Below are 15175 nucleotides of genomic sequence, written 5' to 3'. Positions count from 1 at the left end.
CAGCTTTGACTCTTGCCCATGATGCAACCGTACCTTCCGCCTTAAGCCCTTCCTTCTCCAGCAGTTCCTTGACTACATTTTCCATGTGCCGCAGCTGAGGGTTGTCACTGCTCATTTCTCGTACTCTCATCTCCTTCTGTAGCGCACTCCCCGGCTTTATCTTGGTGACCCTGACCTTCACCCGGCTGTCTGATTCCTCATCTGAGACAGAAAATCAAAGAGCTGCTTAAAAAAAGAGTTCTAGCCTTACATGTCAAGTTCCAAGATCTATAATAACTATTAGCTTATAAATCTGTATTACAATTACTACTAGAAAGCACAGTTACTTACCGCAACAGGTGTTATCCAGGGACAGCAAGCAGCTATTCTCACATGTGGGTTACGTCATTCACGGAGCCCGGAAGCGGACAGCCTCACAAGCAGACTTGCTTGAAGAAACTCAGAAGTTTTGAGTCTGCCGCACCACGCATGCACGAGTGTCTTCTCGCCCAACACAGGGCGCGCCTCCTCAGTTCAGATAGCTAGCAGAGAAGCCAACCAGGGGAGGTGGGTGGGTTGTGAGAATAGCTGCTGCTGTCACTGGATAACAACTGTTACGGTAAGTAACTGTTTTATCCCAGGACAAACAGGCAGCCTATTCTCACATGTGGGTGACCTCCAAGCTAATCAGAATGGGATGGTGGGAGTGTTGGCAACTTAGGAGAATACATTATGTAATACTCTCTGGCCAAAATGGCCATTCCATCTGGAGAAAACATCCAGACAATAATGAGAGATGAAAGAATGACCTGAGGACTAGATGGCAGCTTTGCAGATTTCCTCAATAGAAATGGATCATAGGAAAGCTAAGGAAGCCACCATGGCTCTGACTGTATGGGCTGTGACTCGACTCTGTAGATGCAGTCCAGCCTGAGCATAGCAGAAAGAGATACAAGCAGCCATCCAGTTGGAGATGGTTCACTTAGAAATCGGATGTCCCAACTTGTTCAGACTGAAGGAGACAAAAAGTTGAGGAGCAGATATGTGTGGTTTGGTGCGTTCCAAGTAGAAGGCCAAAGCACGCTTACAGTCCAGGGTATGAAGAGCTGATTCTCCAGGATGAGAATGAGGCTTTGGAAAAAAACACTGGAACTACAATGTGATTGTGATAAAATTCTGAAACAACTTTAGGTAAGAATTTAGGATGAGTACGGAGGATCAGCTTGTCGTGATGGAAAACTGTGAAAGATGGATCAGCAACTAACGCTTGCAGCTCACTGACTCTTCGAGCAGATGTGAGGGCAATGAGAAATACCACTTTCTAAGTGAGATACTTCAGATGAACCATAGACATTGGTTCAAATGGAGGCTTCATCAATTGAGCCTCTAAAATGTCTCTTACAGGTTGAGAAAACTGAAGAGGAGTTATGTTGAGAGGTACCAAGTTGTCAAGTGCAGAGACTGCAGGTTGGGATGAAGTAGAGATCCTTGACTCTGTGTAAGCAGAGATGGAAAAACTGGTAGAAGGTATGGCTCCTTGCTGCTGAGCTGAAGTAGAAGGCAGAACCAGGGTTGCCTCGGCCACCGAGGAGCTATTAGAATCATGGTGGAGTCTTGAGAATGAGAGGGAATGGAGGGAAAGCATACAGGAAGAGATTTGTCCATTCCAGAAGTAAAGCATCTGCCTCGAGGCGATGAGGAGAGTATATTCTGTAGCAGAACTGAGGCAGTTTGTGGTTGTGGGGAGACGCAAAAAGATCTATCTGGGGAGTTCCCCACTGAGAATAAATGTGATGAAGAGGCAAGGAATTGAGTGTCCATTCGTGAGGTTGCTGAAGATGACTCAACTTGTCCGCCAGAAAATTTTTCTCCCCTTGAATGTAGACTGCTTTCAGGAAGGTGTTGTGAAGGATTGCCCAATTCCAAACCTTCAGAGCCTCCTGGCAAAGAAGGAGGGATCCTGTTCCTCCCTGCTTGTTGACAAAGTACATGGCAACCTAATTGTCTATCTGAATGAGGACTACCTGGTCATGAAGAAGATGCTGAAAAACTTTGAGAGCATTGAAGATCGCTCTGAATTCCAACAGATTGATATGACACTGATGATCCGTGCTGGACCAGTGGCCTTGAGTATGGTCAAGATGAGCCCCCCAAGCGTAGGTCGAAGAATCTGTTGTGAGGACCTTCTGATGAGGGGACATCTGAAACAGTAAACCTCTGGAGATATTGGAAGAGAGCATCCACCAACGGAGAGACTGTCTCAATGAAGGAGTGGCTGTATTGTGTCGAGAAAGTGGATTGCAAGCCTGCACCCACTGAGATGCCAGGGTCCACTGAGTAATTCTGAGGTAAAGTCTGGCAAAAGGAGTCATGTGAACAGTCAAGGCCATGTGACTGAGTAGTACCATCATGTGTCTCGCTGAGAGCGAAGGAAGGGAAGACACTTTGCGGCAAAGCTGAAGCAGAGCATCCAGACGCTGCTGAGGAAGGAATGCTCTGAGTTGGATCGTGTCTAGAACAGCTCCAATAAACTGTAGGTTCTGAGAGGGCTGAAGATGGGATATTGGGTCGCTACAGTAACCCCCTGAGATGTTGATTCTTTGATGAGCCAGTCGTCCAGGTAGTGGAACACCTGGAGACCATGGTTCCGCAGAGCTGCTGCCACCATCACTAGGCACTTGATGAACACTCTTGGAGATGATGCCAGGCCAAAAGGTAGCACTCTGTATTGGATGAACACTCTTGGAGATGATGCCAGGCCAATATATAGACAGAGGCAGCAAACGATTGACAGAGGCAGCAAACATGCCATGACTCCCCCCCCTCCCGCCCTCACTCACCCACCACCAGAGAAACATCGCTATGGCTGACCACATTGGACCGCGAAGAGGTCATTGGGAGTACTGGCGGCGGACATGTGCACAGAAAGCACAGTTATTTACCGTAACAGTTGTTATCCAGGGACAACAGGCAGATATTCTCACACATGGTGATGTCACCGACGGAGCCCCGCAGCGGACAGCCTCGAAAGCAAACTTGCTTGAAGATCTCGATCTTTCGAGTGCTGCATAGCGCATGCGCACGTGCCTTCCCGCCCGAACTAGGGGGCGCATCTCCTGTGAGGATCCTCAGTTCAGATACCTAGCCAAGAAGCCAACCAGGGGAGGTGGGAGGGTTGTGAGAATATCTGCCTGCTGTCCCTGGATAACAACTGTTACGGTAAGTAACTGTGCTTTATCCCAGGACAAGCAGGCAGCATATTCTCACACATGGGTGACCTCCAAGCTAAGCAAAAAGGGATGGAGGGAAAGTTGGCAATTTAAGAAAAAAGATTTTGCAAAACAGATTGACCAAAATGGCCATCCCTCCTGGAGAAAGTATCCAGACAGTAGTGAGAGGTGAAAGTATGAACCGAGGACCAAGTGGCAGCCTTGCAGATTTCCTCAAGAGGAGTTGATCTGAGGAAAGCTACAGACGCCGCCATAGCTCGAACTTTATAGCCTGTCACTTGACCTTGCAGAGGAAGACCAGCCTGAGCATAGCAAAAAGAGATGCAAGCAGCCATCCAGTTGGAGATGGTATGCTTCGAGATAGGGCGTCCCAACCTATTCGGATCAAAAGAGATGAAAAGTTGAGGAGATGTTCTGTGAGGTTGAGTGCGTTGGAGATAGAAAGCCAAGGCACGTTTGCAGTCCAAAGTATGAAGTGCCGCCTCTCCAGGATGAGAATGCGGCTTTGGAAAAAAAGACAAGTAGAACAATAGATTGGTTGTTGTGAAATTCTGACACAACTTTAGGCAAGAATTTAGGATGCGTACGGAGGACCACCTTATCATGGTGAAAGACCATGAAAGGAGGGTCCAAAACCAACGCTTGCAGCTCACTGACCCGTCGAGCAGAAGTGAGGGCAATCAAGAATACAGCTTTCCAAGTGAGATACTTGAGGTGAGCTTTGTCAAGTGGTTCAAATGGAGGTTTCATCAGTTGAGCCAAAACAACATTAAGATCCCAAACCACAGGAGGCGGTTTAAGTGGTGGATGAAGATTGAAAAGCCCTTTCATAAAGCGGGAAACCAAGGGATGCGCAGAGAGAGGTTTCCCTTCCAGAGGCTGATGAAAAGCAGCAATAGCACTTACATGGACTTGGATAGATGTAGATTGAAGTCCAGATTGTGACAAGTGAAGCAAATAGTCCAAAACTGATGCCAACGAGGAAGACATCGGATGAAGCTGACTAGCGGAACACCAAGCAGAAAATCTACTGGCCATAACATTGACGAGTGGATGGCTTCCTGGAAGCAAGCAAAATATCTCGAACAGACTGAGAAAATTGAGAAGAGTCTGTTATGCAGAAAGGTACCAAGCTGTCAAGTGTAGAGACTGCAGATTGGGATGAAGCAAGGACCCTTGACTCTGAGTGAGCAGAGAAGAAAAAACTGGCAGAAGCAGAAGCTCCCTGGCGCTGAGTTGAAGTAGAAGGGAGTACCACAGTTGTCTGGGCCACCAAGGAGCTATCAGAATCATGGTGGCATGTGCCGACTTCAGCTTGACAAGAGTCTTGAGAATCAGAGGAAACAGAGGGAAGGCATAAAGAAACCGGTCCCTCCAGTCCAGCAGAAAAGCATCCGCCTCGAGACGATGAGGCGAGAAAATGTGGGAGTAAAACTGAGGCAGTTTGAAGTTGCTGGGCGACGCAAAAAGGTCGATCTGAGGGGTCCCCCACCGAGCAAATACCTGACGAAGCGTGGGGGAATTGAGCGTCCATTCGTGAGGTTGCAGCAGACGACTCAATTTGTCCGCCAGACAGTTCTGTTGACCCTATATGTAAACAGCTCTTAGAAAGATGTTGTGAGAAATTGCCCACTGCCACAACCGGAGAGCTTCCTGACAAAGGGAGTGAGACCCCGTCCCTCCCTGTTTGTTGACATAATACATGGCCACTTGATTGTCTGTTCGAACAAGGACCACCTGGTGAAGAAGATGATGAAAAGCTTTGAGAGCATGGAAAATCGCTCTGAGTTCCAACAGATTAATGCGACACCGACGGTCTGCAGATGTCCACAACCCTTGAGTACGGAGACCATCTACGTGGGCTCCCCAGCGTAGGCGGATAAATCGGTGATGAGAACTTTCTGATGAGGAAGTTCGTGAAACCACAAACCTCTGGAAAGATTGGAAGAGAGCATCCACCAGCGGAGAGAGTTCCTCAATAAAGGAGTCACCGCAATCCGGCGAGAAGGAGGGTCCAGCGCTTGTTGCCATTGAGACGCCAGGGTCCACTGAGGGATGCGAAGGTGAAGTCTGGCAAAGGGGGTCACATGAACCGTAAAAGCCACGTGACCGAGCAAAACCATCATCTGTCGGGCAGAGATGGTTGAAGACAAGACACCTGCCGACAGAGCCGAAGGAGGATCGTTTGACGAGCTAGTGGAAGGTACGCTCTCATGCTGACAGAATCCAGAGTCGCCCCAAAGAACTGCAGAGATTGGGCAGGAATCAACTGAGATTTGGGAAACTTGATATGGAGGAAGCGAGGGAGGAAGTGGGGCCCTTGGATGATGGGGATAGAAAGGGAGTAGTGAGGGAGGAAAAAGAAATAGCTGACAAGTTAAATGACTTCTTTACGTCAGTCTTCACGAGGGAGGACACATCCAACATTCCGGAACCAGAGGAAATAGAAAATGGAGATCAAGATAACAAGCTGGTCAAATTAGAGGTGAGCCAGGAGGATGTCCTCAGGCAGATAGACAAGCTAAAGAGCGACAAGTCGCCAGGTCCGGATAGCATTCACCCAAGGGTGCTCAAGGAATTAAGGAATGAAATAGCAGAAACACTTCAGCAAATATGCAACCTATCCCTAAAAACTGGAGAGATCCCGGAGGACTGGAAAATAGCTAATGTCACGCCCATCTTCAAGAAGGGTTCGAGGGGCGACCCGGGAAACTATAGGCCGGTAAGCCTCACATCGGTCCCGGGAAAGATGATGGAGGCACTGATTAAGGACAGCATCTGTGACCATATCGAAAAAAATGGACAGCTAAGGTCGAGCCAGCATGGGTTCTGCAAGGGTAGGTCGTGCCTCACAAACTTGTTGTACTTCTTTGAGGGGGTAAACAACCAGGTGGACAAAGGAGAACCCATAGACATAATTTACCTAGACTTCCAGAAAGCCTTCGATAAGGTACCACATGAGCGGTTGCTCAGGAAGCTATGGAACCAGGGGGTGCACGGGGAGGTCCACCGATGGATCAAAAACTGGCTGGCAGACAGGAAGCAGAGGGTTGGTGTAAAGGGCCATTACTCGGACTGGCAAGGGGTCACGAGCGGGGTTCCTCAAGGATCGGTGCTGGGACCGCTCCTGTTTAACATATTCATTGACGACCTGGAGGCGGGAACAAAATGCGAGGTCATCAAATTTGCAGATGACACCAAACTATTCAGCAAGGTTGAAACCACGGTTGACTGCGAGAATCTCCAAAGGGATCTTACGACATTGGAAGAATGGGCGAAAAAGTGGCAAATGAGCTTCAATGTAGGGAAATGCAAGGTCATGCATATAGGGAGAAGGAACCCGATGTTCACTTACAAAATGGGGGGATCAATGCTAGGGGTCAGTAATCTGGAAAGAGACTTGGGAGTGATGGTAGACACGACATTGAAGGCGTCGGCACAATGCGCCACAGCCTCGAGGAAAGCAAACCAAATGTTAGGTATCATTAAGAAGGGTATCTCGACCAGAACGAAGGAAGTCATCCTGCCACTGTACCGGGCTATGGTGCGCCCGCATCTGGAATACTGTGTACAGTACTGGTCACCGTACCTCAAAAAGGACATGGCAATGCTTGAGGGAGTCCAGAGAAGAGCAACTAAACTGATTAAGGGTATGGAAAACCTTACATACACTGACAGACTGAAGAAGCTGGGGCTGTTCTCCCTGGAAAAGCGGAGACTCAGAGGAGATATGATAGAGACCTTCAAGATCCTGAGGGGCATCGAAAAGGTTGACAAAGACAGATTTTTCAATTTGAAAGAAACCACAAGAACAAGGGGTCACTCGATGAAATTGAAGGGGGACAGGTTTAAAACAAACGCAAGGAAGTACTTTTTCACACAGAGGGTGGTGGACACATGGAACACCCTTCCGGAGGCCGTGATAAGAAATAGCACAGTACAGGGTTTCAAGGATGACCTGGATAGGTTCCTGGAAGACAAAGGGATTGAGGGGTACAGATAAGAGCAGTGGAAGGTTTAGAGATAACTGTAGAGGTAGGCAATAAAATTAGTCAGGGACCGCTGACCAGGCAATATGCCTGATGGGCCGCCGCGTGAGCGGACCGCTGGGCTGGATGGACCTCTGGTCTGCCCCGGCGGAGGCGACTACTTATGTACTTATGTACTTATGAATCCTAGACTTTGAAGAAATGAAATAGTCTGATGGGTCGCTGCATAACCCCTGGAAGAGAAGGGGCCTTGATAAGCCAGTCGTCCAGGTATGGAAATACCTGAAGACCTTGAGAGCGAAGAGCCGCAGCCACCACGACCAAACATTTGGTAAACACTCTGGGAGAGGCCGCCAGACCCAAGGGAAGAACCCTGTACTGGAGATGAAGATTCCCCACCTTGAATCTGAGATATTTGCGAAAGTTCGGATGAACAGGGATACGAGTATAAGCCTCTTTGAGATCCAGTGAGCACATCCAATCCCCCTGATCCATGAAGGAATACAGGGTCAGCAACGAGAGCATGCGAAACTTCTCTTTGACCAGAAATTTGTTGAGGGCTCGAAGATCCAGAATGGGTTGCAAATCCCCCGTCTTCTTGGGCACCAGAAAGTTACCTGGAATAGAACCCCAGATTGCGTTGGGAGGGAGGAACCCCCTCCACTGCCCGAAGGTGAAGAAGGGCCTGAGCCTCCTGAAGAAGAAGGGGGAATTGCGAGGAACTGGAAAGACACTTTCTTGGAGGGTGATCTGGTGGCACCTGAAGCAGGTGCAGAGAGTATCCCTCACGGATGGTAGTCAGAACCCAGAGATCCGATGTGACACTTTCCCAATTGGAAGAAAACAGGGAAAGACGACCTCCAATGGGTATATGAGAATTCTACAGGGAGGATGGAATGCTCAAGGCCGGAACATCAAAAAGACGGAGCCGGCTTGGCAGCAGCAGCAGGCGTCTGAGGCTTCTGAGGACGTTGATGCTATTGAGGACATCGAGGAGGAGGCCTAGAAAAGGCAGGAGTCGTCTTCATGGGTTAACGACGAGCCGATTGTTTGTAAGCCCGAGCAGTAGAAGGCTTGGGTTTCGTCCAGAGCAGAGAAGCAAAAGAGCGTTCATGCTCGGAGAGTCGCTTGGTAGCAGCTTCAATTAAGTCATCGAAAAGCTCATTCCCCTGACAGGGCAAGTTGGCCAGACGGTCCTGGAGATTAGGGTCCATGTCGACTATGGGGAGCTAGGCCAGACGACGCATGGCGACCGCAAAAGCCGATACCCTGGAGGAAAGCTCAAAAGCATCATAAGATGCCTGCAACATGAAAAGCCGCAACTGAGAAAGAGTTTGAACTCCGAAAGGCGGGCTTTGGGCAGGTCCGGATAGAAAGATGGCAGCATCTTTAGGAAATGGTTGAAGTAGGATGTAAACACATAATTGTAGTTTAAGATCCTGTTGGCCATCATGGAATTTTGGTACAGTCTACGGCCAAATTTGTCCATGGTTTGACCCTCTCTGCCGGGGGGAACAGTTGTAGAAATCTTAGATGGGTGAGCTTTCTTCAGGGAGGACTCGACGACCAAGGATTGGTGTGACAGCTGAGATTTTTTGAAGCCCTTACAGGGGACCGTGCGGTATCGTGACTCCAACTTAGAAGGGATAGCCGTGACCGAGTAAAGGGTCTCCATATTTCTCATAAAAGTCTGCTTCAGGACTGGAGTCATGGGCAACCTCAAAGTTTCCTTGGGAGAATGGGAAAGTTCCATGTCTGCCAAGTATTCTGGGGTGTATTTGGAATCGGAGTGCAAGTACAAATGAAGAGCCTGCCTCATGTCAAAAACAAACTTGGCAAACGAAGACGACTTTGAAGATGAAGCCTCCTCAGGAGAGGCAGAACGGGATTGAGGAGCCACCGAATAGGATGGTGAAGCCTCACGGGAGTATTGAGACACCGGCTCCGACTCCAAGTGCACCATCACCGAAGAAGCTCCACTCCCAGTCTGTGGCGGGGTAAAGGAATGTTTTCTCTTCAGACTCCTCGACGGCGACGTCCTCGGAGTACGGGGCGTGGAATGTCTCGACAAAGGAGGAGACGAGTCTCACAACAAAGGCCTCGAGGGGGGAGTCTGACCTCGAATGTCTCGAAGACAGAGGAGACGAGGCGACCCTAACCTGAGAGCGAGGAGACTGCCTCGAGGAAACCTCCGCATGTTTCGAGCTCCTCGAAGAGAGGTGTTTCGACTGCCTCAACCGATGCTTCGGACAAGGCAACAAGGATCTCGAAGAAGGATCCGGCGAGGAATCCGAGGAAGAAACCCTCTTGCGAGACCTGCCCCGGAGAGGCTGCACAAGGGTCTCAGGCTGCTGCTCAGGCTGGTCCACCGGAGGCAAAGTCGAGGACGGAACCAACTGAGCCACAATAGAAGAAATTTGTGTAGTCAAGATGGACTTTAGCATATCTTCAAACATGGGCACTGAGACCAAAGGATTCGGTCTCGTAGGTGCCCCTGTGCGCTCCAAGGAGGGCGACCTCGAATGAGAGTATTTCCGAGACTTGGAGGCACGTTTAGCAGAAGGCCTCGAGGACAGAGTCACACCCGGAGCCCCGGGTTGCATGGACAGAGACTCTGGAGGCTTCTTGGGGATAGTACCTGAAAAGAAAGCAGGAGACTTACCCCCAGTCGTAGGCTTCGAGGACGAGACCGACGAGGCCTTCAAGGCCGAGGACCCGGAGGTCTTCGAGGCCGAGGCCGGTACAGGAGTCGAGGGCGAGTTCTTGGCACCCGAGGACGCTCCCGATGTCGAGGTCTTGGATGGCACCTCGACCGAGGTTTTCTCCGGCTCCATAAGCGGGAAAAGTTGAAGGAACCGGTCACAGCGGCGGCGAAAAGCACGAATCTGAAGGGTCAGACAGCGTACACAATCCTCGGGACGATGACTGTCACCCAAACAGACCATACACCGACTATGAGGGTCGGTGATAGAGATCGTCCTGCCACACTGATAGCAACACTTGAACCCGGTCAAGGGCCGGGACATAGAAAATACAAAGTCCGTACCGGATAGAAAGGAGAGAGGGCCTAGGCCCCAAGCCTCCGCACCTAGCACAAAAACAAACGAAAGGAAACCGAAGTTAAATAAAAAAGTTTTTTTTTGACACGAAAAAAAAATAAGAAGCGGAAACGCACACAGTGACCGTGATAAAAATTCCCAGCCGCGGTGAAGAGAAGGCACAACGCTGCAGAGCCAGAGGAACAAGTCTTCTCAGCTCCGCGGAAAACGTTGAACTGAGGATCCTCACAGGAGATGTGCCCCCTATTTCGGGCAGGAAGGCACGCGCGCATGCACGATGCAGCACTCGAAAGATCAAGATCTTCAAGCAAGTTTGCTTTCGAGGCTGTCCGCTGCGGGGCTCCGTCGGTGACGTCACCCATGTGTGAGAATATGCTGCCTGCTTGTCCTGGGATAATCGGCACTCGGGGGCAAGTAAAATGGGAGATGGGCCTTATTTGCAATCTTACACCTGGTGGCCACAAAACAAATTGGAAACCGCTGGCCTCCCTGCTCTCCACCTCCCGCAAACCTAAATCCAAGAAAAACGGCACTACCAGTAGAAGTTTATTTTTAAGATTAAAGGTGCTGCGGCGGCTCCTCTCACGAGCCGCACCTGCCATCGGAGAAGGCTTCCGACGAATGCAGCGATCGTGAGAGGAGCCGCCGCGGCAACTTTAAACTTAAAAATAAACTTCTACCAGTAGTGCCGTTTTTGTGTCCTCTCGATCTCCTTTATCACAGTGAGTGCGATGGTAGGCCAGACCGCGGGAAGCAAGGGGGGGGGGGGTTGGTGGAAATGGTGCTGCACAGGGACCTGTAGGGGAAGGTAAATACCGCTGCGCTGCTCAGAGAAGTGGACGGAGAGGGAAATACTGCTTCTGTTGCTGAACAGGAAGTGAGGTCGGGGGAGGGAAATGCTGCTGCACAGGGAAATGAAGGGGGGGAATGTTACATATGGAGTAGAGAGTTGCGTGGGGACAGAAATCCCACCCGTCCCCGCCAAAGTCCCACCTGTCCCCACCCGTCCCCGTGAGGAATCCCACCCGTCCCCGTGAGGAATCCCTCCGTCCCCACCCGTCCCCGCGAGGAATCCCCTCCGTCCCCACCCGTCCCCGCGAGGAATCCCCTCCGTCCCCGCCCGTCCATATAAACTTCAGAAATAGTTATTTCATTTAATTATGCTACTGAATTAAAGGCTCTGGTAGAAACCATTTACAAATAAGCAAAAAGACTTTATTAATTTGAAAATATTAATTGGGAAGAATACATACTTTGCAAATGGGTTTCTACCAGAGCCTCTAATGTTTATAAATTTTTATCAACACAACTAATATACTACTTTATCCTGAAGCAAAATAAAAAAAAAAAAGAAATATAATTCTTTTCCTACCTTTGTTGCCTGGTTTCTGCTTTCCTCATGTTCTCATTCAATTCCTTCCATCCACTGTCTCTCTTCCTTCTGCATCTTCCATTTGCTCTGTTACTGTGCCTCTCCCTTTCTTCCCCCTTCCAAATTGGTCTGGCACCCATCTTCTTCTCTCCGCTCCCCCCCATAGTCTGGCATCTGTCTTCTTCCCTGCCAGCGTCTTCTCCCTACTCTCTCTTCCCCATTTCCTTTCAGAGTCCTTCTCCCCCCATCTTCCCCATGTCCTGTCAGCGTCCTTCTCCCCCCTCTGTCTTCCACATGTGCTTTCAGTGTCCTTCTCCCCCCTCTGCTTCCCCATGTCCTTTCAGCGTCCTTCTCCCTCTCTGTCTTCCCCATGGCCTTTCAGCGTCCTTCTCCACCCCCCCCCCCGTCTTCCCCATGTCCTTTCAGCGTCCTTCTCCACCCCTTTGTCTTCCCCATGTGCTTTCAGCATCCTTCTCCCCCCTCTGTCTTCCACAAGTGCTTTCAGAGTCCTTTCCCCCCCCGCCCTTCCCATGGCCTTTCAGCGTCCTTCTCCACCCCTTTATCTTCCCCATGTCCTTTCAGCGTCCTTCTCCACCCCTTTGTCTTCCCCATGTGCTTTCAGCATCCTTCTCCCCCCTCTGTCTTCCACAAGTGCTTTCAGAGTCCTTCCCCCCCCCCCCCCCCGCCCTTCCCATGGCCTTTCAGCGTCCTTCTCCACCCCTTTGTATTCCCCCATGTGCTTTCAGCGTCCTTCTCCCTCCTCTGTCTTCAAGTGCTTTCAGCGTCCTTCTCCCCCCCTCCTTCTCTACCGCCCCGGGTGCAGCACAGCCGGCCAGGTCCCCTTACTTTTGTGGCACTTCCCCGACCGACCGACAACAGCCCCGGTCCGACAATCCTCCCTGCCCTGTAGCCGCGAATCTAAATTATCTTCTTACAGCAGCTGTAATAAGGTAATTTAGATTCGCAGTTAAGGGCAGGGAGGTTTGTCGGACCGGGGCTGTTGTCAGTCGGTCGGGGAAGTGCCACAAAAGTAAGGGGACCTGGCCGGCTGTGCTGCAACCGGGGCGGGGTGGGGCGGACCGCCCCGTCCCTTGGTAGCCACTTGAACCGCGAGGCTACTCTCCTCCTTACCTGCACTGCCTGCAGCACAGAGCCAAACGGAAGTCTTCCCGACTCAGTCGCGCGGCTCTTCTCTCTACCTTCTCTGCTTGCAGCACAGAGCCGAACGGAAGTCTTCCCGACGTCAGCGCTGACGTCGGAGGGAGGGAGGGCTTTAAGCTTTAAGCCCTCCCTCCCCTCCGACGTCAGCGCTGACGTCGGGAAGACTTCCGTTCGGCTCTGTGCTGCAAGCAGAGAAGGTAGAGAGAAGAGCCGCGCGACTGAGTACATCCAGCCCCGCAGGAACCCCGCGACCCTCGGAGGCGTCCCCACGGGATCCCCGCGACCCTAGGGGGCGTACCCACGGGATCCCCGCGACCCTAGGGGCGTCCCCACGGGATCCCCGCGACCCAAAGGGGGAACCCGCGGGATGCCCGCGGGTCCCGCGGGATTCCCGTCGTCCCCGTTCCCGTGCAGCTCTCTAATATGGAGCAGGGAGAGAGACAGATAGAAATAAAGACAGACAGACAGTAGGAGGGAGGGTGACAAAAAGAAAGACACAGGGGCAGGAAGAGGGGGTCAGGGAGAGAGAAATACAGCAGGAGGTAGAGAGACAGAAAGAAAGACAGACAGAATCTATTCTAGCACCCGTAAATGTAACGGGCTTAAAGACTAGTCATATATGAAACGTCTTCCGCATTTGACTCGCTCTGTGATGCTGCAAGAACAGTATTATAAATTCCTGTTACACCTTTATATCTCACCCTATATGTGGCAGGGTTTGCCTCTCATGCTAGCTGTCCCAAGTGCCATTCAACGCCAGCTGGTTTTTTTCATATGTTCTGGTCTTGTGACAGATTGCAAACCTTTTGGTCATTTGTTGGTCTTCACCTGCAGGCGATCATGCGAAAGCGAGTTCCATTGCGGGCAAATGTCCTGCTTTTCTCTCAAATCTCTTACTTGGGATTGTCTAAGGGTACTTCTTTGTTATTGCAAAAAGCTTCTTTATTAGCTAGGAAATGTATACTCTTATTGTGGCGCCAGGCAGAGGTACCTACTATTACTATGTGGAAAAATGAACTGTTCACTCTGTTAAGGTATGAATATTTGGATGTTAAGAATTGTGGGCCTGGTCGTTGGAGGAAGTTCTGGCCATTTGGGCTCCTGTTTGGGATAGTTTGTCCCATGGGGCCCGACGTGCCCTGTTGAATTTTTTTTTTTTTTTTTGCGTTTTGACACTGGAGTGCTGGGGAGGGTGGGTGGGGGGGAGGGTATAGGGTAGGATTGGAATGGGGAGATGATTTTTGAATTGTCTTGTTGAGTTCTTTAGTCTCCTTGCAGAAACCCCATGGATGACTATCTTATCTTCAGTTTTGCACAAGTTATGTACGTGCTCTGACTGTTGTATTTCATTTGTATGTGTCTTTATTAAAATAAAAAAATTTTGAAGAAAAAGACAACATCATAAAATGGAGCCTATTGCTACTTACTCACATGGCTTCAGAAAAGCACATAGCACAGAAAAATGCCTAATAGACCTAATATCTACAGTACCATCCAAATTAAGTAAAAATAAACAAACACATCTTAACCAAACTAACTTTCAAAAAAGATAGATGTCCAAAAGACAGCATAAACCAGTACTTGGAAGCCTTACCAGTGGGCATTCTCAAAATATACTTTCTAGACGTCCTTCTGATTGTTTTGTCTCCAGTGCGCCCAAATCTTAAGGAGGCATGTTAGAGGTGTGTTTTGGGTGGGCTTAGGACTTAGACACTCGTCAGGCATAATAAAACCTTTAACAAAAAGTCCTGGGATTTTTTTGTTGTTGTTAGACGTTTGGAGATAGACCTGTTTTAAAAGCGTCTAAATGCTAAAAAGATGCCCAAACTGACCAGCAACCACTGGAGGGATTAAGGCATGACCCCCCTCTTACTCCCCCAGTGGTCACTGACCTCCTCCCACCATCCAAAGATGTTAATCCCCCCAGTACATTCTAGCCTGTATTAAAGGGGGGGGGGTTGCTGAAAAGTTCTCAGCCCAAGCAGCCTCAGATGTAAACACAGACATTTGAGTGGAGAAAGCACACTGGCTATTGCAGTGAATTTTACATTAAAAGTCCCTGGCACAGATGCCACTTTAACTTGCTTGTATTGTATGGTGAGCCCTCCAATACCTACTGTACCTAAATAAAGATGATACCTGTAGGGATAAGAGTCATTGCTGTGGTGTACAGTAAGTTTTGGATGGGTTTTGGAGGGTTCACCATACAGCAAGTCAACATGACATCTGTGCCTGGGACTTTTAATATGACATTCTCTGCAGTAATCCTTCTGTGCTGAGGAATGCTCAGCTGTTTGTGAACAGTTTCCTAAGAATGCTGGCTGCATGAACGTCCAAAAAATTTGCTTTTGCATGTGTATGTTTTTATATTTGAGATTGACCAAA

The 15175-nt window shown here is 49.7% G+C and overlaps 1 protein-coding gene across 2 annotated transcripts in view; it reads right to left on the bottom strand.

The window, feature by feature from the left end:
• The window catches only part of OS9 (OS9 endoplasmic reticulum lectin), a 206029-nt gene that overhangs the window by 15696 nt on the left and 175158 nt on the right, over positions 1-15175 (bottom strand). The window contains exon 13 of one of the 2 annotated variants that reach the window (XM_033937157.1): positions 34-201. The exons of the other annotated variant lie outside the window; for it this stretch is intronic. Coding sequence (XP_033793048.1) covers positions 34-201 — 168 coding nt within the window. The remainder of the gene's footprint in view (positions 1-33; positions 202-15175) is intronic. 2 annotated transcript variants of the gene reach the window in all.

This window comes from Geotrypetes seraphini, chromosome 3, assembly GCF_902459505.1.
Source record: "Geotrypetes seraphini chromosome 3, aGeoSer1.1, whole genome shotgun sequence".
In the NCBI taxonomy this organism is placed as follows: Eukaryota; Metazoa; Chordata; class Amphibia; order Gymnophiona; family Dermophiidae; genus Geotrypetes; species Geotrypetes seraphini.
Note: the sequence above shows the minus strand (reverse complement) of the source record. Positions and strands in the feature narration are given on the sequence as shown.